The following is a 25,547-nucleotide window of genomic DNA, read 5'->3' on the forward strand; positions in this document are numbered from 1 at the left end:
GTGTTTAGTATAAACAGCCCAGTTTTGAAGTGGGCTGACATCTTGCTTAATATTTAATCAATATAAATGTTTTGTACTATTTTAAGTGAAATATTATTATATCCTAATTTTTAATGTATTTATTTGCATATTTAATATTGAGTAGATGATAATCAAATGAAGACCAAGAAATGCAAAAGCTTTGATTTTGAGAACTGTGTGGGAGATGTAAGAGTAAAGAACCAATTCTGATACTATTGAGATTTAATACATAATTAAATGACACTATTTTAACAAGTTAATTCCTTAAAGTAAATGCAGAGTTATTCCAGATTTTAAAAAGGGAATGCTATTTTAAAGAAACTTAAAGGTGGAAAAGTCATTTGGTTTCCTTAAAAATTTTGCCAACTTTTCTGATGGCCTTAGTCCTGTATTTTTCATTGACGTTTGCTTTTTCATTTATCAGTTATTTTATGCTGTAACTTGAATGTTTAAGTCAGAATCTGATCACTTTTGGTAAAATGAAAAAAAATTGAATTTCTGAATAGATTCCTACATCTGTGGTTATCTTTTCTAGGTGAAGACAGCCTGTAGCACCTATTTGTGTAGCAAAGACAACAGACCTCTTTTTGCCATCTTTGTATTGAAATGGATTTCATTTTATTTTATTATTTTGTCTTTGTCCTTTTAGGATCTCACCTGCAGCATATGGAGATTCCCAGGCTAGAGGTCTAATCAGAGCTATAGCCGCCAGCCTAAGCCACAGCCACAGCAACGACAGATCCAAGCCGCATCTGCGACCTACACCACAGCTCAAGGCAACACTGGATCCTTCACCCACTGAGCGAGGCCAGGGATGGAATCCGCAACCTCGTGGTTCCTGGTGGGATTCGTTTCCGCTGCGCCATGATGGGAACTCCTGAAGTGGATTTTATATTGAAAAAAAATAAAACCACTGTGGACATGAAGTGTGAAAGAATGATTAAAAATTTATACATATAAAAATTTGGTAATTTAGCTTTAGTGTGGGCACAAAAATTTAGTGGCAAAGAGGCATTGATTTTAATATTTCTTCACTGGGGAAAGGGGAAAGTTTATGTAAGAATTCTGTAAAATATCTTTAGCCACTAGGAGGAGTTGTTTGGTGAAGAGATCAACAGTTAAAAAAATGAGCTCAGGAGTTCCCTTTGTGGCTCAGCGGTTAACAAATCTAATTAGCATCCATGAGGACACAGGTTCCATCCCTGGCCTCGCTCAGTGGGTTAAGGATATGGCGTTGCTGTGAGCTGTGGTATAGGTTGCAGATGCGGCTCGGATCCTATGTTGCCGTGGCTGTGGTGTAGGTTGGCAGCTACAGCTCCGATTCAGCCCCTAGCCTTGGAATCTCCATTATGCCATGGGTGCAGCCCTAAAAAAAAAAAAAAAAAAAAAAAAAAAAAAAAAGAAATTGAGCTCTATCTAAACAAGCTGTTTTGATGACATCCTGTTTGTGGCATAGTGTTTAGTGTTAACTATCTCAGGTACCTGGTACAGGTCTGGGACATAGATAATAAGTATTAAAGATAGTCTCTTTATTTCAGTTAAGATTTGATTTAATGGAAAAAAAAGGAAAAAAGAAAAAAGATTTGATATAATGAATTTCAGTTGAGTCAAATAATGTGGATAGTTACTTAGAACTCACTGTCATGAAGATGGATCTGTAATATTGCTTTAGTCACTTGTAAGTTTCTTCACAGAATAGGGAACTATTTATTCTATTCTCAGCCTACTAACTCTGTGTATATATTCCTTAACTGTGAAGAAATTGGCTGTTAACCGTACAATTCAGATGACTTTATTACAGAAATGTATAAAATGAGAATAAGTCAATGTCAGTGCTGCTATAAATCAGTGAATAAAAAGTTATTTATGTTTTATTTATTTTTATTACAAAAGAATATTTATTATAAAAATTCAAATAATAGAAAATATCAGAAGTTCAGGATTTTAGAATGCTATGTGAAGAGCAGCCATTATGAACAGATTTATGTATATTCTAATTTTATCTATGCAAAAACATAATTTAAAAACAAAAGTGGTTGTACTAGTCACTGCTTTATACCTTGCTTTATCTTTTTTTACACTTACTCGGACTGTCTTTAATTGTATATATGTGTAATCTACCTTTCCTTGCATAGTATCTTTAGTAAATATATCTTCATCACTAAGTAATGGAACACCTCATCTTATATTGGGTTGAGCAGTAAGGAAATTGATGATCTCATACAACAGAGGTTGTGTGGTTCTAGGTACAAATACTCAAGAAGTGGCTGTGCTTCTAACTGATTCTCCTGGTTCTTATCTTTGGGCTGGTAGTGAGATGGCAGCAACTTCTCTTCCTTCATCTTCCTAAACTAATCATTGGGAAAGAGAATTGGGATCACCATGATTTAATTAGTCTAATCATCAGAAATGAGATGAATGTTGGGCAGTTAATCATCATATAAGTATTCCTTATACCATGATTTATTTAACTAATTTCCTATTGAGGGTTATTTTCAAATTTTCATGATTATAAATAATGTTGTTATGAACATCTTTGTTCCATGTAATTTTGTATACTTATGCAAGGATTTCTGCATACTAGATTTCTGGAGTAGAATTTCTGGGTCAAAAGAAGTTGATAGACATTGCTGAACTAAAGTTCTAATTTGAATGTACATATATGTGTATATTCAATGTATCATATATTATATATATATATATGATATATGTATTTTATGCATAGGCACACATACACATACCTCAACAGAGTGCCAGTTTCCTGAATCCCCATCAGCGCTGCTTATACTTTTTGGTCAGTCTACCAGGGCTGCTGCCTACTGGGCTCTGCAAAGGAAACCCACTGTGCTATAACAGTTTCATCTGATTTCTGATGGAATGCATAAGCCCTGGTCAAAAATGTTTTAAAATTTTATTTTGTGGAACCACCATTTATGAAATTTCAACTGAATATTACTGATTTAATTGCAAAGATAGCAGTTCCCTTACCCTGGCCCTCTGCCTCCATTCTCTCCTTCTGCCTCCTGCAGAAAATTGAATAGAAAATAACATCCCATCCTCACAATGCAGTTCAAGACAGGAAAAATTGGTGTTGGTTAAGATGGGAAGACAGCTTCAAAGGTAGCTCATTTTATCTGAGCCAAGAGGTAGTTTTGGCAGCCTACCCAGGTGAAATGTGGGCGAGATGAAAAGAAATGGTATGGCAACCTCTAAAAACATACTATGGCAAAAGAAAAAGGCATGTAGAAGATAAGGAATCCAACTTGGAAGAAAATACTATGCAAGGAGCAAAAAGAATGAAGCTCCACACAATTCATCACAGAAAAAAAATGTTATTAAGGATGTGAATTCAATAACATAAGAGCTCAAAGATGAGATAATGAAAGAAAATGAGATGGAGAAGGAAATTGCAGAATTAATGAAATAAATTGAGAATCCAGATCATAAATTAGAAACATAGATAAATTAGAAAATCAAATTATAGCTTGAAGGAAAGAAAGGTTTGTGCTAATGAAAATTAATGAAGGCTAAGGGTGGTTGGGAAGAATAAAGCAATTAGAGAAGAAATGATAAATACAGGGAATAGACAAAGGCCAATTTAAGAGGAGTTAGTATCCCCAAAATACAAAACAAAAAATAATTCAAAGATATGATAGAAGATAATTTCCCAGTGAAGGAATTATTTATTTCGTATATAAGAGGCTCACTGTATCAAGAAAATAATTGAATGACTTGGCATTCAGAATAGAATGTAAATACCATAAAATGTTATAGCAATGGAAGTTATACAGTGGGGGAAGAGAAGATGGAGAAAGGGTAGATGTACCCCCAACCACCTTGGTTACCCCCAGATCCCAAACCTTATTGCTTCAACCTCTTCAGGAAATAAGGCTTAAGTGAATTACTCTGTACTGAACAATGAGTCTTCAGGTTATACCTACTCCTTTTCACCTGCTGGGCCCAGAACACTGAGATCCAGGCTTATACCATCTAGGTAGAATACTGAAATGATTTCTTCCTGGTAAAAATAGGACCAAAAACCCCCTATAGATACTGACACCTGAGGTTTCTCTAAAGGCAGGATTCCTACCCAATTCCTGGGATGGTGAAGCCCACCAATTGAATCATGCTACTTGTATACAGTGAGCATCCAATCAATTGTTTAGAGTTTCACTTTTTAATTTTTTTCAAATAACTTTATTGAGATATAACTTCACATCATAAACTCATCCATTTGAAGTGTACAATTCAATGATTTTTGGTGTAGATACAGTTTTATAACCATCGTCATAATCTAGTATTAGAACATTTCGTCACCCCCAAAAGAAATTATGCCTGTTAGCCGTCATCTTTTTTTCCCAGCCTTCTCTCCCACCCAGCCCCTCACCCCTTCTCCCAAACAACCACTAAAATACTTTCTGTCTCTAGATTTGCTTTTTCTGGACATTTCATTTCATACATTACTTTTAAGTAAGTGATTATTGAAGAATCACTAGGCATTTGAGGAAAACCTCTAAAATGAAATCCAGAAATAAAAATAACAAAAAAGAAGCTCAGTGGAAATAAAAGCAATATAAGGACCAGAAGATGGTTTTTAAAATGTCAGTGTTTTACATCCATAAAACATGAACAGGAGGTAATGAAAAGGAATATTCAGAGATGAAGAAACTCTTGGAGTTCCCGTCGTGGCACAGCAGAAATGAATCCGACTAGGAACCATGAGGTTTGGGGTTTGATCCCTGGCCTTGTCCAGTGGGTTAAGGATCCGGCGTTGTGAGCTGTGGTGTAGGTTGAATACTCGGCTCAGATCCTGCGTTGCTGTGGCTGTGGCATAGGCTGCCAGCTGTAGCTCCGACTGGACCCCTAGCCTGGGAACCTCCATATGCTGCAGGAGCGGCCCTAAAAAGCAAAAAATAAAATGAAATAAAAATAAAGAAAACAAAGACATATGATCCAGCAATCCCACTCCTGGGCATATACCCAGACAAAACTCTAATTCAATAAGCTACAGGTACCCCCTCAGATCTGGCATTGCTGTGGCTGTGGCATAGGCTGGCGGCTACAGCTCCAAATGGACCCCCTAGCCTGGGAACCTCCATATGGCGCAGGTGTGGCCCTAAAAAGACAAAAAAGAACATGATAGAAAAATTCAAAAGAAGTAGAGGCAAAGTTGAAAAGATCCTTTAGTCAAACAAAAAGGCAAAGATTTGGCAAATGAGTTAAAAGATAAGAAAACCAGAGATTAATTCGTAATGATAGTAGTCCCAGAAAAAAAGCAAGAAAAACAAAATTCTTAAGGGATCTGAGCAGGAAAATCAAGTCTTTAAAAGAAAATTTCAAGAACTGAAAACCTGAGTCTAAATTAAGAAAGCCCAGTTGAAAAGATCTACTCCAACACACGTTATTGTGCAAGTTTAGATAACCAGGAATAAGGTGGTGATTCTAAAGGCTCCCAGAGAGGTTGAGGGGTGGGAGTGGGGAACCTATTACTTGCAGAGAACTGGGAGCCAGAATGGCTCTGAACTGGGAATCAAAACAATGGAACAGTGCCTTTAACATTCTGAGACATGGAATTCCTGTTGTGGCACGGTGGAAATGAATCTGACTAGGATCCATGAGGATGTGAGTTCGATCCTTGGTCTCATGCAGTGGGTCAGGGATCCAGTGTTGCTGTGAGTTGTGGTGTAGGTTGCAGACATGGCTCGGATCCCGTGTGGCTGTGGTTGTGGCGTAGGCTGGCAGCTACAACTCCAACTTGACCCCTAGCCTGGGAACTTCCATATGCCACGGGTATGGCCCTAAAAAGCCAAAAACAAAACAAAAAAAACCCACAAACAAAAAACCGAGACAAAATGATTTCCAACAATTATGGTAAAATCATTTTCAGTGTTCCTGTTGCGACTCCGTGGGCTAAAGACCCAGTGTAGTCTCCGTAAGGATTTGGATTCAATCCCTGGCCTCGCTCAGTAGGTTAAGGATCTAGCATCGCAGCAAGCTGTGGTGTAGTTGGCAGACAGTTGCTCGGGTCCAGTATTGCTGTAGCTGTGGCATAGGCTGCAGCTGCAGCTCCCATTCAGCCCCTGGCCTGGGAACTTCCATATGCCACAGATGTAATTGTGAAAAGAAGAAAAACAAACAAAACCAGAAAACATAATGAAGTCATTTTCAGACTGCAAACATCTCTAAAATCTATTTTCCATGAACTCTTTCTCAGAAATCTATTATAGGGGATGCTTAAAAAAAAAAAAAAGAAAGGAAAGAAAGGAAAAAAAAAAAGGAAAAGAAAGGGAAAATAGAAGTAGGAAGTCTTGGAATTAGGCAGCTGACCCAGCTTCTGCAACGTCATGGTTCCTAGTTGCATTCGTTTCCGCTGTGCCACAAAGGGAACTCCAAAAAGAAGCATTTTTAAATATCCAAGGCAGATTTAAAACTTATGAAAGGAATGTAATTATGGTTTGCTGTGTGCTTCAGCTGTGATGAATATCTCCATAATCATAATAAAGTGAATAGTGTGCTACTGATCCAGCTAAGAGGAGGAGATCCTACTGTCAAAGAAGATGATAAGTCACAAAGAAAAGTGTATGTGTGGATGGAAGGCCTGTGGTTAGAGTTCTGAATCTTCTTCTTCCATTGTAGAAAGTGGAAAGTAGCTCAATTTTGAAAATCTACATATAATGTATGTTCTTTTAAACTTGAGGTATGTAGAAAAAACCGTGCAGGGTTGAAAGTGCCTCAGGAGCAAAATCAGTGTGGGGAAGGTTGTAGGGAGAGATTATTATTAGTCTAGTTGTGATCTTTGATTTTAACTATTTTTCTTGCTTATTTATTTATTTATTTATTGTCTTTCTTAGGTCTGCACCTGTGACATATGGAGGTTCCCAGGCTAGGGGTCAAATTGGAGCTGTAGCTGCCTACGCCACAGCCACACCAACACAGGATCCAAGCTGTGTCTGTGACCTATGTCACTGCTCATGGCAACACCGGATCCTTAACCCACTGAGTGAGGCTGGGGATTGAACCTTCATCCTCATGGATGCTAGTCAGATTCATTTCCACTGAGCCGAGACAGGAACTCCAAGATAAATAATTTTAATAAATATAAATTTTTAGTTTTAAAAAGGCTATAGCGTTTTTCTAATTTTGAAACTATGTCTTGGCTCAATTTTTCTACATTTATTTTATGTAAGAGCATAAACCCTCTTAGTACATCAAACAAACAGAATAGAGGACAACCTCTTAGATATTTGCACCTATTTTAAGAAATATAAGATGACCACAGCTGTACTATAACAATGAAAAATCTGGAGACAAGGATCTTGCCACTTAGCCTGAAGAACTTGGAGCTTGGACTTTAGATAAGACATATCCATAAATCTTATTTAAACTTAGCTCTGATTCTATTATTGCCTTGATTTAAAACCTTCAGGGACTTCTTTAAGTCTGACTTTTAAGGCTTTCCTAAAAGCTTGACCCTAAATCTATCACAACCCACTAAGATGGCTATAATCAGTAACAAGTATTGGAGTTCCATTGTGGCTCAGCAGCTTAAGCATCCAGCATTGTCACTGCAGTGGCTCTGGTCACTGCTGTGGCATGAGTTTGATCCCTGGCCCAGGAACTTCCACATGGCCATAGGCACAGCCAAAAATAATAAGTGTTATAGAATGTGAAAATTGGAACCCTCCTGCACTGCTGGTGGGAATATAAAATAGCTGCTTTGGAGAAAACTCTGACAGTTCCTCAAAAGGTTAAGCATAGAATCACCAGCAAGTCTATTCCTTAGTATATCCCCAAGAAAAATGAGAACATATGTCCATAAAGGACTTGAACATGAATGTTTACAGTAGAATTATGCATAATAAACAAAAAGCCAAAACAACCCAAGTGTCCATCAACTGATATGTGGAAAAAAATAAAATGTAGTATAGCTATATAACATACTATTTGGCAATAAAAAAAGAATGATGTATTTTTCCCATACTACAGAGTGGGTGAAACTTGGAAACATGCTAAGTGAAAGCATCCAGTCCTAAATGACCACACATTGATTTCATTTACGTGAAATGTTCAGAAGAAACAAATCCATAGAGCTAGAAGATAGATTAGTGTTGCCTAGGTCTAGAGGGAAGGAGATATTGGGAGTAGCTGCTAATCAGTAAAGGTTTTGTTTTGAGGTAATGGTTGCTCAGCTCTATAAATATGCTAAAAACATTGAATTATGCACTTTAAGTGAATTATTTGACTGGAAAGGGGTTTTCTGTGGTAAGTTTTTACTGTATTCAATAAAGTTACTAGTTAAAAAAAAATCCTAACTCTAACCTCCTTTTCCGATCTGATTTCCTGTTCTTCCGCTTGGCCTCAACCAATTTTACTTATGTCCTTTTACCAACAGTGCATCTCTTTCTCCAGTTCTTCAAGACTAAATGCTACCCATTCTTCCAAATCCATCTAAACTTCTTCCTCTTTTGTAAAATGGAAAAAGTAAACACTTCGTAAGCTCTGCTCTCAACCTCTCCCAGACTTTACATCTCTAGGCACATCACTTTATGTATTGCAACATCAAGAAGTTGTGTGTAAGGGAAATGTAGTCAGTATTTGTCAACCATTAAGTCAAAAATTAACCTTTAAAAAATCCTTTAAATTGCCTGAACAGTACAGTTCTGTCTTTACATTCAACTCACCAGCTTTTTTCCCTCCAAGATTGGAATAGATCTCTGTTCTGTTGAATGCTTATTGAAGAATTTCATTTTCTTGCATTTTCAAGTGTGATACAAAATACAAAAGAACAAAAATGCCTAGCAGATAACACAAATTTGGATGCATGGTTATTTCCTCCAACTTTCTTCCAGCCCCAGTTTTCAGTAGAAAGAGGCTAAAGTTCTTAACTTGAGCGAGAAGGAGAGTAGTGAGATGGACAGGTGATGGGGGGGGGGGGGGGGCTGGCTTATGCATTTACTTGTAATTTGGGATTACTTTATTTTTTTTAATTTTTAAAAATTAAAGTATAGTTGGTTTAAAAATTAAAGTATAGTTGGTTATGCCAATTTCTGCTGTACAGCAAAATGACCCAATCATACATATCTTTCTTGGTAGTATATTTGGTTTTGGTATCAGAGTGATGGTGGCTTCGTAGAATGTCTTTGGGACTGATCCTTCTTCTTCGGTCTTTTGGAAGAGTTTAAGAAGGATGGGTATAAGTTCTTTGTAGTTTGGTAGAATTTGCCTGTGAAGCCATCTGGTCCTGGACTTCTGTTTGTAGGGAGTTTTTTTTTATTATTATTATTACATATTAAGTTTCATTTTTAGTGATTGGTCTGTTCAAATGATCTGTTTCTTCTTGATTCAGTTTTGGTGGGCTGTGTGTTTCTAGAAAGTTGTCCATTTCTTCTAGGTTGTCCAATTTGTTGGCATCTAATTGTTTATAGTATTCTCTTATGGTTTTTTTAAAGTTATTTCTGCAATATCAATTGAGATTTCTCCTTTTTCATTTCTTATTTTATTTGGGTTCTCCTTCTCTCTCTCCTTCTTGGTGTGTCTGGCCAGAGGTTTGTCAGTTTTCTTTACACCTTCAAAGAACCAGCTCTTGGTTTTGTTTACTTGTGCTTTTTAGGGCCACACCTATAGCCTACGGAGGTTCCCAGGCTAGGGGTCGAATTGGAGCTGCAGCTGCCGGCCTATATCACAGCCACAGCAATGTGGGGTCCGAGCCGTGTCTGTGACCTACACCACAGCTCATGGCAACACTGGGTCATTAACCCACTGAGTAAGGCCAGGGACCGTATCTACACCCTCTTGGATTCATTATCACTGAGCTACAGTGGGAACTCCCAGCTCTTGGTTTTATTGATTTTTTTCAATATCTATTTTATTGATTTCCTCTCTGATCTTTATGATTTCCTCCCTTCTGTTGACTTTAGATTTTGTGTGTTCTTTTGCTAATTCTTTTAGGTGGTAGGTTAAGTTGTTGATTTGAGATTTTTCTTATTTTTTTGAGGAAGGCCTGTAATGCTATGAACTTACCTCTAAGAACTGCTTTTGTGGCATCCCATAGATTTTTGTATGGTTGTGTTTTCATTGTCATTTGTCTCAAGGTATTTTTTAATTTCCGTTTTGATTTCTTTGTTGACCTATTGGTTTTTTAGTAGTATGTTGTTTAGTCTCCACACAGTTAGTTTTTTCTCATTTCTTTTCCTGTGGTTGATTTCTAGTTCATGCCATTGTGCTCAGAGAAGATGCTTGAAATAGTTTCTATACTCTTTTTTTTTTCCCCACTGTACAGCAAGGGGATCAAGTTATCCTTACATGTATACATTACAGTTACATTTTTTCCCCCACCCTTTGTTCTGTTGCAACATGAGTATCTAGACAAAGTTCTCAATGCTACTCAGCAGGATCTCCATGTGAATCTATTCTAAGTTGTGTCTGATAAGCCCAAGCTCCCTGATCTCTCCCACTCCCTCCCCCTCCCATCAGGCAGCCACAAGTCTTTTCTCCAAGTCCATGATTTTCTTTTCTGTGGAGATGTTCATTTGTGCTGGATATTAGATTCCAGTTATAAGTGATATCATATGGTATTTGTCTTTGTCTTTCTGGCTCATTTCACTCAGTATGAGATTCTCTAGTTCCATCCATGTTGCTGCAAATGGCATTATGTCATTCTTTTTTATGGCTGAGTAGTATTCCATTGTGTATATATACCACATCTTCTGAATCCAATCATCTGTTGATGGACATTTGGGTTGTTTCCATGTCCTGGCTATTGTGAATAGTGCTGCAATGAACATGCGGGTGCATGTGTCTCTTTTAAGTAGGGTTTTGTCCAGATATATGCCCAAGAGTGGGATTGCGGGGTCATATGGAAGTTCTATATATAGATTTCTAAGGTATCTCCAAACTGTTCTCCATAGTGGCTGTACCAGTTTACACTCCCACCAGCAGTGCAGGAGGGTTCCCTTTTCTCCACAGCCCCTCCAGCACTTGTTATTTGTGGATTTATTAATGATGGCCATTCTGACTGGTGTGAGGTGGTATCTCATGGTAGTTTTGATTTGCATTTCTCTTATAATCAACGATGTTGAGCATTTTTTCATGTGTTTGTTGGCCATCTGTATATCTTCCTTGGAGAAATGTCTATTCAGGTCTTTTGCCCATTTTCCCATTGCGTTGTAGCTTTTTTGCTGTTGGGTTGTATAAGTTGTTTATATATTCTAGAGATTAAGCCCTTGTCGGTTGCATCATTTGAAACTATTTTCTCCCATTCTGTAAGTTGTCTTTTTGTTTTCTTTTTGGTTTCCTTTGCTGTGCAAAAGCTTTTCAGTTTGATGAGGTCCCATAGGTTTATTTTTGCTCTAATTTCTATTGCTTTGGGAGACTGACCTGAGAAAATATTCATGATGCCCAAACTACCCAAAGCAATCTACAGATTCAATGCAATCCCTATCAAATTACCCATGACATTTTTCACAGAATTAGAACAAACAATCCAAACATTTATATGGAACAACAAAAGACCCAGAATCGCCAAAGCAATCCTGAGAAACACAAACCAAGCAGGAGGCATAACTCTCCCAGACTTCAAGAAATACTACAAAGCCACAGTCATCAAAACAATGTAGTACTGGTATCAAAACAGACAGACAGACCAATGGAACAGAATAGAGAATCCGGAAATAAACCCTGACACCTATGGTCAAGTAATCTTTGACAAGGGAGGCAAGAACATAAAATGGGAAAAAGAAAGTCTATTCAGCATGCATTGCTGGGAAACCTGGACAGCTGCATGCAAAGCAATGAAACTAGAACACACCCTCACACCATGCACAAAAATAAACTCCAAATGGCTGAAAGACTTAAATATACGACAGGACACCATCAAACTCCTAGAAGAAAACATAGGCAAAACACTCTCTGACATCAACATCATGAATAGTTTCTATACTCTTAAATTTGTTGAGGTTAGTTTTGTGCTCCAGTATGTGGTCAATCTTAGAGAATGTACCATGTGCACTTGAAAAGGATGTATATTGTTTTTTTTTTTTTTTTTGGATACAGCATTCCGAATATATCAGTTAAGTATAACTATTCTGTTATGTCATTTAGGATATCTGTTGTCTTATTGATTTTCTGTCCATTGATGTAAATGGGGTGTTAAAGTCTCCTACTATTATCGTATTCCCGTCAATTTCTCTTTTTATGTCTGTTAGTATTTGTTGTATATATTTGGGTACTCCTAAATTATAGACAAGTGTAATATCTTCTTCTCGAACTGACCCTTTTATCATTGAATAGTGTCCTTCTTTATCTTTCTTTATGGTCTTTGTTTTAAAGTCTCTTTGTGGAGTTCCCCTTGTGGCTCAGCAGTATCGAACCCAACTAGTATCCATGAGGATGCAGGTTTGACCCCTGGCCCCACTCAGTGGGTTAAGGATTCCAGCATTGCTTTGAGCTGTGGTGTAGGTTACAGATGTGGCTTGGATCCTGCATTGCTGTGGCTGTGGTGTAGGTCAGCCGCTGCAGCTCCAGTTCAAGCCCTAGCCTGGGAACATCCATATGCCACAAGTATGCCCCCCCATCAAAAAAAGATCTATTTTGGCTGATATGAGTATTGTGATCCCCACTTTTCTGTCATTTCCATTCACATGAAATATCCTTTTCTGTCTCCTCACTTTCAATTTATATATGTCCTTTGCCAAAGGGTGGGTCTTTTGTAGGCAGCATATTGTAGGCACTTGTTTTTTTAACCAGTCTGCCACTCTGTCTCTTGATTGGAGCTTTCAGTCCATTGATGTTTAAGGTAATTATTGATAAATATGCATTTATTGCCATTTTAAACCTTGTTTTCCAGTTGATTCTATGTTTCTCCTTTGTGCCTTTTTTTCTTTTTTCGGTTGGATGATTTCCTTTTATTTTATGCTTGTGTCTGCTTTTTAGTTTTTGTGAATGTATTTTTTGGTTTTGATTTGTGGTTGCCCTGTTTTTCAAGTATGTTTACCTCTTCCTATATATGTGTGCTTTGGACTGATTGTCATATAGGCTCAAACACATTCTTAAAAAAAGCGTCTGTATTTTCTTACTTTCCTTTCTCACCTTTTATGATTTTGATCCCCTTTTTTACATCTTCATGTTTATCCTTTTGCTATTCCTTATATTTATCATCACATTCACAAATATGGTTTATTTTTCCTTTTAGATCCATGTACTGGTTTATTTAAGTGATACTTTCCAATTGTGATTTCCTCCGTCCTATACCTTCTTACTTCTTTTCTGTTTAGAGGAGGCCTTTCAATATTTCTTTTAGAATAGTGCCAAGAGCAGCTCAGCAGTTGAGGGGTGAAGAACGGGTGCTGTGGAAACTTAAAAAAAAAGTTAACATAAAACAAGATGCAGAGACATTTAATTTAATTAAAGGTGGGAACTGGGGCACTCAAGGTCTCAGGGACCAAGAGCGCTGCCTCAAGAAACCACACTGCTTTTATTATGCTCTTTAGGATTACGTCAAGTGAGGAGGGGGCTATAGGTGCAGGATATAGTTTTTTATTTTTTTAAAGTCATATAGCTGGTAGCTGGTTAAGCTTTTATTCTGACCTTTAGGCATTTAACAATCATTAGCATTGAGGAAGCTTGGCATTATCTATCTATGCATAGCATCTAGAGAATCACCATTGTACTTCTGCAGATGGCGTGCCTATGTGCAGCAACTGGGTGTGCCTAGGTTTGCACCTTGGTTCTCCTTGCTGAGGCATATCCTGCTATCATATCCTGCTAACGACCCCTCATAAACCCCTTGGGGCCATTAGGCTCATCTTCCTGTTATTCTTAAGGGGACATATCATGCTGTGCAAATGGCGTGCCTTTCTGCACAGGTCTGGCATGCCTAAACCAACGCATTATGTCCTCATTCAGCTGACCACATGAATAACTTATGCCTTTAGGTCTTTGTTCTTAAGCTTAAGTTATTTACCAGCACTGCAACTGTTTTTCAAACAGGAAGATGGGGTAAAGTAAAGCAGGACAAGATGGATTTTTTAGCATAGAAAATAGAAACAAAGAGGCTAATAAAAATTGTAGAAACATGTCTCCTGACACAATAGTATTGCTATATTCTTTTAGTTTTTGTTTGAGAAATTCTTTATTTCTCCTATTTTAAATGATAATTTTGGTGGATTCTAGGTTGCTAATTTTTCCCTTTTAGAACTTTGAATGTATCTTGCCACTCTCTTTTGGCCTGTAGCATTTCTGTAGAGAAATAAGCTGATAGCCTTATGGGGAGTCCCTTGTAATTAACTCTTTGTTTTTCTCTTGCTGCCTGTAGAATCCTTGCCTTATCTTTAACTTTTACCATTTTTTTATTGTAATATATCTGAGTGTAGGTCTGTTTGGGTTCAACATGTTTGAGGCCCTCTGTGCTTCCTCTATCTGGATATCTGTTTCCCACTTTAGATTTGGAATGTTTTCAGCCATAATTTCTTCACATGTATTTTCAATCCCCTTTTTTTCCTTATTCTTCTTCTGGGATCCCTATAATGTATAGATAGATTGGCATGCTTCTTATTATCCCATTAATCTCTTATATTGTATTTGTTTTTTTTTTTTTTTAATTTGGTTTTCTGCCTGCTGTCCTAATTGGGTGATTTTCATTACTCTATTTTCCAAGTCACTTATTTGTTCCTCTTCATTATTCATTCTGCTGTTCAGTGCCTTTAACTTAGCTTGCATCTCTGCAAATGAATTTTCTAATTTTTCTTGGCTCCTCCTTATAGTTTCTAGTTCCTTCGGTGTTATCTGTTGCTATCTTTCCTAATTCCTTCAGTATTTTTTTCTTTTTTTTTTTTTTTTTCGTCTTTTTAGGGCCTCACCTGTGACACATGGAGATTCCCAGGCTAGGGGTTGAATCAAAGCTGTAGCTGCTAGCCTGTGCCCCAGCCACAGCAACACCAGATCAAAGCTGTGTCTGCAGCCTACACCACAGCTCACAGCAATGCCAGATCCTTAACCCACTGAGTGAAGCCAGGGATTGAACCTGCGTCCTCATGAATGCTAGTCAATTCTTTTCTGCTGAGCCATGATGTGAACTCCCCTTCAGTATTTTAATGACTTCCTTTTTGAACTTGGTGCCTCTGAGACTGCAGAGGTCTGTTTCATTGTTCATTCCTTCAGGGAAACTCTCCTGTTCTTTTAACTGGGAATGGTTCCTGTGCTTCTTCATTTTGCCTGTATTTTTCTCACTCTGTGAGTTTAGGGAAAACAATTATCTACTGTAGTCTTGGAGAGCTATTTACATGTGGGAGCATCCTCGGGTGGCTTGTGAGGGCTTATGGTTTTTTGTGGTGTGAGGGCTGCTTTTGGTTTGGATGCTTGCCCTTTCTTTCCTCAGTGTATGTAGGCCATTATCCCCTTGATAGGGGGTGTGCAGGTGCCCAGCCTGTGTGTGCTTCCAGAGAAGTGGGGGCAATGGCGGCGCATATAGGTGGGCAGAGTCCTTGGCAGCAACAACAGTGGGGCATTTGCATTCCCAGGGAGGTGGGAGCAGTGGGCAGTGCTCAGTTGCATGACCCTCTGCAGTGACCCCTGAGGTGACTGGGGCCACAGGTGGTGTCTGGTCAAGGGACCCTTAGTGGTGGTGGGCCATGCCCACCTCTGGAGTCTGAGATGGCTGCGGTGATTTGCACCCATCCTTGCAGCCCATGTAAGAGGCATCCTGCTGTCTGAGAGCCCATGCACGTGTGCACAGAGAAGGAGTTCTGTGATGGTCCTGCTCCCATGCCTCTCACCCTCCCCAACAATGGCGCCTTGCTTCTTCTGCAGGCACAGGCCTTCTCCTGCACTCCCTCAGCCTGTGGCATACCACTCCTTATCCCCCTCAGGCTGTGTCCACACAGCCAACCCTAGTCTGTTCCCTGGAACTGACTTCTGTAGCCTGAGTCTCAGCACCCAGTCCCCGCCCGAATGTCTGAGGTTGTGGTGCCCTGGGCGATGCTCCTGATCGTCGGTGCAGCTCTCTCTCTACTTTGCCCTCAGAATCACTGCCGTGCTTTTCTCCAAGGCTTTGAGGCCCACCCCCTCTGTCTTGGGTGATCTCTGCTTCAGTTTGGTGGTCTCCCAGTGCGAGGATTCCTTTCCTCTTTCACAGCTCTCTCTCTGAAGTGCTGATCCCATCCCAGCTCCTTTTTTCCCTCTTCTCTCTCTCTGTTTTTCCTTTTATCCTACCCAATTATGTGGAGGGTTTCTTGCCCCTTTTGGAAGTCTGAGGTCTTCTGCCCACATTCAGTAGGTGTTCCATGTGAATCATTCTACGTGTAGATGGGTTTTTTTGTTATGTTTATGGGAGAAAGTAAGCTTCACATCCCCTCTGCCTTCTTGATCCTGCCTGATTGCTTTAATTCAGTGTACATTTCGTGTGTAGTAATTGGCCTATTTCTAATGAAAGAAGTCATCTAACAAAACAAATGTTTTTCCCCCTTTTCTACAATAGCTGGAAGAAACCATGTTTCAAAAAGTTCATAATACTGGAGTTTCTTTCATGTCTTAGCGGTTAACGAACCTGACTAGGATCCATGAGGGTGTGGGTTCGATCCCTGGCCTCGCTCAGTGGGTTAAGGATCTGTCATTGCAGTGTGGTGTAGGCTGGCAGCTATGGCTCCAATTCAGCTCCTAGCTTGGGAACTTCCATATGCCGTGGGTGCGGTCCTAAAAAGCAAAAAAAAAAAAGAAAAAACAAACAAAAAGTTCATAATACCTAAACACTGCATTTTTTTTTTTTTTTTTTTTTTTTTTCTGTTTTCAGCTGCACCCATAGCATATGGAAGTTCTTGGGCCAGAGATCAAATCCAAGCTACAGCTGCAACTCACCACAGCTGAGGCAATGCCGGATCCTTAACTCACTGTGCTGGGCCAGGGATCAAACCCATGCAGAGATAGCACTGGGTCCTTAACCCGCTGCGCCACAGTGGAAATTCCTAAACACTGCATTTTAAACAATTGTATGTTTAGACTTCAGTTACTGCACGGTGCTGGGGTTTTACTCTAACTGGATTCAGGTTCCACACAGTTAAGTGATCACACTATGAAGGACAGGCTGAAACCAAGACTTTCTAAGAGACTGGCAGAATTATGTCTTTCCACGTTTAAACTCTGAGATGTGCACTTAAATAAGAATGGTAGGCAGAATCACTGGATTTTTAAAATATTTTGTTCTCATTCTCTACTCCTTCCCCCCCGTAATTGATTGATTTGCTCAAATGAATTGTGTCAAAAGGGACTAGTTGAAGAAATGATGCTTCTTTCATAAATGGAATACTAGTAAAATGGTTAACAAGGAGAAGCCCAGAGCAAAACTGGGTTTATAACATGGTGCATTTGAGTTTTGTTTTGAAGGATATATATGTTTATATGTGCATATATGCAGATGTACATATATCATTTTATACAAATTATGTGTTTGTGTATGTATAAAGTATTTCTGGAAGGATAAGTAATAAATTGGTAATAGCAGTTGTTTTGGGGAAAAAGAACCAGAGCTGATGATAAGGGTGGGAGGAGGACTTGGCTTTCAGTGCAAATGCTCTTTCATATTGCTGGACTTTCACTGTGTGCGTGTATTACTGTCTTTCCTACTGAAAAACACTGATGTCTTCTTAACAGTTAAATGTGAATGATTCATGGCAAATATTTGTATGTCAGTTTGAGGTGCTTATTTTAAATGAACAGAACATAATATGTATGTACAGTGTTAATTTTGTGCCATTTGTTTGAGTCCCCAGCAGCTAAGATATATACCACCAGTAACTTAAATATTTGTGTTTTGCAGGGTTACATCCATTTGGGAGAATAGTCTCCAGATCACTACAATTTCTAGTTTTATAGGAACATGGCTCGGAGCCTTTCCTATTCCACTTGATTGGGGAAGACCATGGCAGGTTGGTTTTGACTTTTAAAGCAACAAAATAAATGTTTATACAGTGATGGTAAAACTGGTGAAGCTAACTAGTATGTATAAGTAAATTGTTTTATTGTTCAGTTAAGTAGGGATGCAGTTCCCTCTGTCACTTGAATTCTAGGTGATCAGTGCCACAGATCTCCACATCAGCCTGTTCTTATCTTCCAGCGTATTTTTTTCCTTCATTTGTAGGGTAAATAAACAAGCTTAGTTTGAGAGCAGGTATAGAAGGTTTTAAAAAATAGACTAGAAATTGCAGGAATCTTGTATTTTCAACTTTGACCTTAGATTCATATTTTTTTAACTTGATTGATAACCAACTTGAATGTTGATCTTGAGATACTTTTTTAAAGTATATATTGCAAAGTAGGTTTGAAATAGGGGTTTGTGATGTTAGAAGAAGCTCATAAATATCAGGTCTTTTTTTTTTTTTTTTTTTTCCCCATCCCAATAGCGTATAGCTAATAAGCTAGGTGAAGCACTATAAGATAAATGTTCTTTTTATTCCCATTTTACTGATTAGGAAACTGATATCTAGGGGACATGTAGTATTTCCAAGGTCACTGGGCTAGTAATGGATACATCTTTCTCGTAATTTTTAATGGCTTTGTAGTAAATCATTATATAGGTATTCTAAAATTTATGTAACAAATTCACTATAGATCATTTAGGTTATTTCTGATCTCTTACTATTTTACTATTAGTAAACAGTGCTATGATAATCACCTTGAATCTATATCTTAATGGATTTTTCCAATTATTTTCCTAAGATAATTTCCTCCAAATGGAAGTGTGGCATTAAAAAATAACATGCTTTCTTTTTCCAACATGAAGAGAATTTTTCTCTGATGACAAAGTAGACAATATACACTTATTTAGAAAATTTAATACTAATAATTATAAAAATAAGTAAAAGTGACCAAATATTCAGCCACCCAGAGGCAACTCCTATTTGTGTTTTGTGTTTGGTGTTTTGCAGTTCTCTCTTCATGTGTATGGCTATTCATAATACACATGTTATTTTTAATCCTTTTTTTTTTTTTTCTTTCAACAGTGGAATGAGAATGGAGCTCATTCCATATCCATATCAGCTCATTTACATATATGTCATACTGTATTATTTGGGTAAAATCCTATTCTAATTTCTTATGAATGGACATTTAGATTATTTATAGTTTTCACTATTCTTAATGCATTATTATTAATTATGGTGATTATCATAAAACATCTTTGCAGATTTTCTCAGTTTTATCTTTAGTGTAAATTCCTAGGTAGTGAATGGCTGGGTTAAATCTTTGATACACATCTCACTTCCTAAAGGCCCTTGAGGGATCCAGATTGTATGTCTGCCTACCTTTTTTTTTTTTTTTTGGTCTTTTTAGGACCGCAGCCACGGCACATGGAGGTTCCCAGGCTAGGGGTCGAATCAGAGCTGTAGCCACCAGCCTACACCACAGCCACAGCAACATAGGATCTGAGCCACGTCTGTGACCTACACCACAGTTCACGGCAATGCCAGATCCTTAACCCACTGAGCGAAGCCAGGGATCGAACCTGCGTCCCTATGGACCCTAGTCAAATTTGTTTCCACGGAGCCATGACAGGACCTCCTAACTGCCTACTTTCTAAGTCCATTCTCTGTGCTATTAGATGTTGTATCTCCTGGACAGATGAGGTGTTCTTTTACATTAAGTAAGCCTGATAGATTTCCCCTTCCCTAGGATAGTTTTTCTTCTACTATATGTTATAGAAATCCCCGGAGGTTTTGAATGTGTGGTGGCAATGATACCCTTCCCAAGGTTGTAGTATTAGTAAAGGTTTCCTTCATATTCCCTTGGCCATCTCAGTCATCACTGGGAAATAGAGATTCATTTGTACTCAAGTTACCATCCTATGGAACTTAATTTCATGCAACAGTGTCAGTGATTTCTAAATTGGAGGACAATCAAAATCATTGAAAAGTATACATAGGAAATTTTAAGTCATTACTTTCAGATATATGAAATTAAATCTAAATACAAAGTATTAATATATAAAGCACCATGGGCCATCCGTTTATGAGTTGGTAAGGTACTGTTTAACATGTTAGTTAGAAAAAAAAAATAATTTCCCACTGTGGCACAGTGAGTTAAGAATCCAACTGTAGCAGCTCAGATCTCTGCAGAGGTGCAGGTTTGAACCCTGGCCCTGTGCAGTGGGCTAAAAGATCTGATGTTACCGCAACTTTGGCATAGGCTACAGCTGTGGCCCGAATTCAATCTTTGGCCCAGAACTTCCATATGCCATGGGTGCAGCCATTAAAAAACAAAAAAAGTTACTTCACATATAGATGGAATGTTTTGGAGTGTAGAAGTTTGATGCCTTACATTGTATAAATCTTCTGTTTATGCAGACTGCAGAAAGTAGATACTGAATTATGGGGAGTAGATTTGCTGCTATAAAATCTGGATTTAGGTTTGCAGAGAAAATGTATTTTTTAATTATTTACAATCCAGTTATCCATTTTTGATTGTTTAGGTTTTTAGCTACTGACTTATTTTTCTACCTCAGTACTTGTTTACAGTAAGAGGTGAGCTGGATCCAAACTGATGGTGTCAGACTTAAAGTTAAGGTAAAGTTTCCACTTGAATTATGGAGTTTAAAAAGATTGTCTAGCTAGCTCATTTAATATGTAACAAACGTTAGTCTTCATTAAGAATGTTTCATTTGACTGGAACATTACTGGTTGTTTAATAATCTTTGCTGTTGGGTTGTTTTTAGAGTGTTGCAAGTTAATGGCCCACTTTTAAAATTCTGATTGATTCTGTTGATGAAATGATAAAATAGATGTATAATTATCATCTTTTATTTACATAGTAATCATCTGCCTGTCTCTCTTTTAGCAGTTATTTACTGATAAACTAGAGAAATGATGAGGTTTCTTTTTTTCTTATTTTCAGCAAAGTTTTTTGTTCTGTTTTGTTTTTTTCTTCATAAATGTAACCACTCAGAATATGTAGTCAGTGTGGCTCATGATGCTGACAGAATCTGCAAGAGAAATAACCAAATAAAAGACTATATGGCATTACCTCAGAATGGAGACTTTTCTAGAATAAAATTTTATAAGAAGATAAAATCTCACAAGAAGATACCACTATACTTCACTATCGAAACTATAACATGTAATAGAAAGTTATTTTAGTTCTTTATTCCTGTAGCCCAATGCAGATTTGATATGTTTGTGGTAAAGCAAGCTTTTCTGGATTGTGATCCAGTTTTCCTTATATTCTAGTCAGAGAAACAAGAGTATCTGGTTAAGTGATTATACTTTCTTTAAAACAAAACACCTCGCAAAAACTTTTACATGTTTTAGTTCCTTTTTTTTTCTACTTTGAACTCAATCTGACTTTGTATAAAAATTTGCAGAGGCCACACATAAGATTATAATGATGGGTGTTCTGTATTGAGCAATTTCAAGAATATTTATATTTTTAAAATTGTTTCATCATTAAATGACTGGTAAGACCCATTGGAAATATATAACCTCTGTGAAAAAGTTTTTTCACTTACTAATAGGAATTTTAAGTAATGAGAGATGATGAAAGATACCAGGCACCTTTGTAGTTGAAGGAAGGCTTCCCTTTGCTGTGGTCAGCAAGAGAATTTGCTGAAAGAAAATGTGGTCGAGTGGCTACCCACTAAGCTGTTGGTCATCTTTGTTGTTTTCTTGAAAAATAATTGAAAGTCATCTTTCTTCTCTTCTCTGCTTTAATTATTAAATTATAAACATTTGAATTGTCCATACCCCAGACAGTCTTCTTTACCCCTAGAGAAATCTTAACCGCTATAGTTACTGACCAAATGAATATTTGACTATGGAAAATCTTGGTACATTATAATTTGATGCTTTCTTTATCAGCTGTAAAAATAGCTAACTAGTAAATATTTGTTGAGTTCTTACAGTGTACAAAGTATATATTCTTTGTGAGTTACAACAGATACTATCAAGACTGGAATTTAATTGTTTGATAACAGTGATTTAGTGTATTGTGATTTATTTATTTATTTTTTTTTGTCTTTTTGCTGTTTCTTTGGGCCGCTCCCGTGGCACATGGAGATTCCCAGGCTAGGGGTCAAATTGGAGCTGTAGCCGCCGGCCTACGCCAGAGCCACAGCAACGCGGGATCCGAGCCGCGTCTACAACCTACACCACAGCTCACGGCAACACCGGATCGTTAACCCACCGAGCAAGGGCAGGGACCGAACCCGCAACCTCATGGTTCCTAGTCGGATTCGTTAACCACTGCGCCACGACGGGAACTCCAGTATATTGTGATTTAGATTCACATTCAGATTTATATGCTCTAAGTATTTTGTAGAAGAGACGGTTGTGAGCTTTTCATCTGGCACATGTCTTATTTCTTTATCAAAAGTGGGCTAGTATTTCATATTATTAAAAAATTAATAGGCAGTTAAGAATGTTGGTTATTCTGAGCAAAGAAAATTTACTAGGAAGTTTAAAAGTTTACATGTTTTTGGAGTTCCCATTGTGGCGCAGTGGTTAACGAATCCGACTAGGAACCATGAGGTCGCGGGTCAGGGTTAACGATCCCTGTTTGTTACTTTATTCATTCAGCCCAGTAGTCCTTCAGTTGCTAGAGTGGATTGTTTACTCATTTTTTTGTTGTTTCTCTGGTATTTAGGTATTTAGGGTATTTGAATTTCACATGAATTCAATCCTGTCTGACATTTCAGATGGCAATAGAAAGGAAACATAATATTTATAGATCTCTCTGTATGTGGACAAAGCACTGCCGCACAAATAACTGAATCCTGACAACTATAGTGCAAGGTCGGTTTCATTCCCATTTCTACACATAAGAAAGCAAAGTGTGGGGAGAGGATGACAACATTACTTGATTGATAAGAGGAAGACTTGAGATCCAGAGCCCGAGGACAGCATGATGTTCTTTGTCCCTGGAGCCTCTGAAACATAGCTGTTCTCTTTAAAAATGGCCATACCTGTTGTGGCTCAGCAGGTTAAGAACCCAGCTAGAATCCATGAGGATGTAGGTTTGATCCCTGGCCTCACTCAGTGGGTTAAGGATCTGGTGTTGCCACAAACTGTGGTGCACGTCACAGATGCAGTTCAGATCTCATGTTGGCCGTGGCTCTGGTGTAGTCTGGCAGATATAGTTCCAATTTGATCTCTAGCCTGGGAACTTCCTGTGCTGCAGGTGCAGCCCTAGAAAGAAAAAAAAAAATGAGAAAAATAAATAAATAAAAATGGCCACAGCTTAGATCTCCTTGGAAAAGGTTGAGTAGTTATCATATTGCATTTCTTTCCCGACATGAGAATTTCATTTAAATACTGTGGTCACTCTGGAAGTGTATGTATTTTAGACCATAAAATTTCATATATTTGTAGGGGAGTATTTGAGGCTAATATGTGGCTAATACGTGAGGCTTTTATACCCAGAAAACCCAGAAAATAAATACCTTTAAACTCTGGATTTGAATGCTACTGTCTCCAAAATGGAATTGAACCAGATAATCAGTTTTCCTCTGGGCATATTTATTTGTAATAAATTTAAAGAGCAAAATGGATTGAGATTGTCTTTAAAACAATGTACAATTCTTCAAAACTATTTCTATTTATTCCCACCAATACCAGATAAATGAGGCATTGTTATATATATAAATCCTATCTCTCCCACTCTGGTTTTATCAGGTTAAAATAAAATAGAGTGAAACAGATCTATTCATTTTTTTAAAGTCACAGATAATGCCTTCATAAATTGAGGTGGGATATCATAAGGATAATTAAATGAATCAGTGCAAATAATGCTAGAGTAAGGGATAAAACCAAGATTATAGATTTAATTTTTTTTTTTTTTGTCTTTTTGCCATTTCTTGGGCCGCTCCCGCAGCATATGGAGATTCCCAGGCTAGGAGTCGAATCGGAGCTGTAGCTGCCAGCCTACACCAGAGCCACAGCAACTGGGATTCGAGCCACATCTGCGACCTACACCTCAGTTCACGGCAACGCTGGATCATTAACCCAGTGAGCAAGGGCAGGGATCGAACCACAACCTCATGGTTCCTAGTCAGATTGGTTAATCACTGAGCCATGATGGGAACGCCGTATAGGTTTAATTATTGAAGGGTTGCATATTTTTAGGTTAACTGGTGTTTCTGTTATTAAAAGTATTTATGCAGTGTTTTTTACAGACCAAAATAAAATATTAATTTATATGAATATGATTTACATATTTCAAGCATGGGAAAAAAACTTTAACATTTAACTGATAGAAATGGGTTTTTTTGTCTTTTTGCCATTAATTTGGCAAATTTAATTTATAAAAAAATTAAGTATTAATTTATATGAATATGATTTATATATTTCAAGCATGGGAAAAAAACTAACATTTAACTGATAGAAATGTTTTTTTTTTAAATTTTTTTATTACTCAATGAATTTATTACATTTATAGTTGTACAATGATCATAACAATCCAATTTTATAGGATTTCCATCCCACACCCCCAGTGCATCCCCCATCCCCCGAACTGTCTCCTTTGGAAACCGTGAGTTTTTCAAAGTCTGTGAGTCAGTATCTGTTCTGCAAAGAAGTTCATTCTGTCCTTTTTTCAGATTCCACATGTCAGTGAAAGCATTTGATGTGGTGTCTCATTGTATGACTGACTTCACTTAGGATGATAATTTCCAGGTCCATCCATGTTGCTAAAAATGCCAGTATTTCGTTCATTTTAATGGCTGAGTAATCCGCTCCTCTGTTGATGGACACTTAGGTTGTTTCCATGTCGTGGCTATTGAAAATAGTGCTGCAATGAATATCGGGAGTACATGTGTCTTTGCAAGTCATGGTTTTCTCTGGATAGATGCCCAGGAGTGGGATTGCTGGATCAAATGGTAGTTTTAGTTTTCTGAGGAATCTCCATACTGCTTTCCACAGTAGTTGCACCAATTTACAATCCCACCAACAGTGTAATAGGGTTCCTTTTTCTCCACACGCTCTCCAGCACTTATTGTTTGTAGACTTTTTGATGATGGCCATTCTGGCTGGTATAAGGTGGTACCTCATCGTGGTTTTGATTTGCATTTCTCTAATAATGAGTGATGTTGAACATGTTTTCATGTGTTTTTTGGCCATCGTATGTCTTCTTTGGAGATTTGTCTGTTTAGATCTTCTGCCCATTTTTTGATGGGGTTGTTTGTTTTTTTGGTATGGAGCTGCAGAAAGTGTTTATAAATTTTGGAGATTAATCTCTTGTCAGTTGCTTCATTTGCAAATATTTTCTCCCATTCTGTGGGTTCTCTTTTTGTTTTGTTTAGGGTTTCGTTTGCTGTGCAAAAACTTTTCAGTTTAGTTAAGTCTTATTTGTTTATTTTTGTTTTTACTGTCATTACTCTAAGAGGTGGATCTGAGAAGATGTCTGTCGTTTATGTCAGAGAGTATTTGGCCTATGTTTTCCTCTAAAAGGAAACATAGTGTTGGGTCTTATATCTAGGTCTTGAATCCATTTTGAGTTTATTTTTGTGTATGGTGTTACGGAATGTTCTAATTTAATTCTTCTCCATGTGGCTGTCC

The 25,547-nt window shown here is 37.8% G+C and overlaps 1 protein-coding gene across 2 annotated transcripts in view; it reads left to right on the top strand.

The window, feature by feature from the left end:
• PIGF (phosphatidylinositol glycan anchor biosynthesis class F) overlaps positions 1-25,547 on the top strand; it is a 47,646-nt gene that overhangs the window by 12,935 nt on the left and 9,164 nt on the right. The window contains exons 5-6 of one of the 2 annotated variants that reach the window (XM_013996176.2): positions 17,828-17,936; positions 20,507-20,567. In XM_013996176.2, coding sequence (XP_013851630.1) covers positions 17,828-17,936; positions 20,507-20,545 — 148 coding nt within the window. In that variant the 3' untranslated portion in view covers positions 20,546-20,567. The remainder of the gene's footprint in view (positions 1-17,827; positions 17,937-20,506; positions 20,568-25,547) is intronic. The other variant, XM_003125167.6, reaches the window with a different exon arrangement.

The sequence above is a fragment of the Sus scrofa genome, chromosome 3 (assembly GCF_000003025.6).
Source record: "Sus scrofa isolate TJ Tabasco breed Duroc chromosome 3, Sscrofa11.1, whole genome shotgun sequence".
In the NCBI taxonomy this organism is placed as follows: Eukaryota; Metazoa; Chordata; class Mammalia; order Artiodactyla; family Suidae; genus Sus; species Sus scrofa.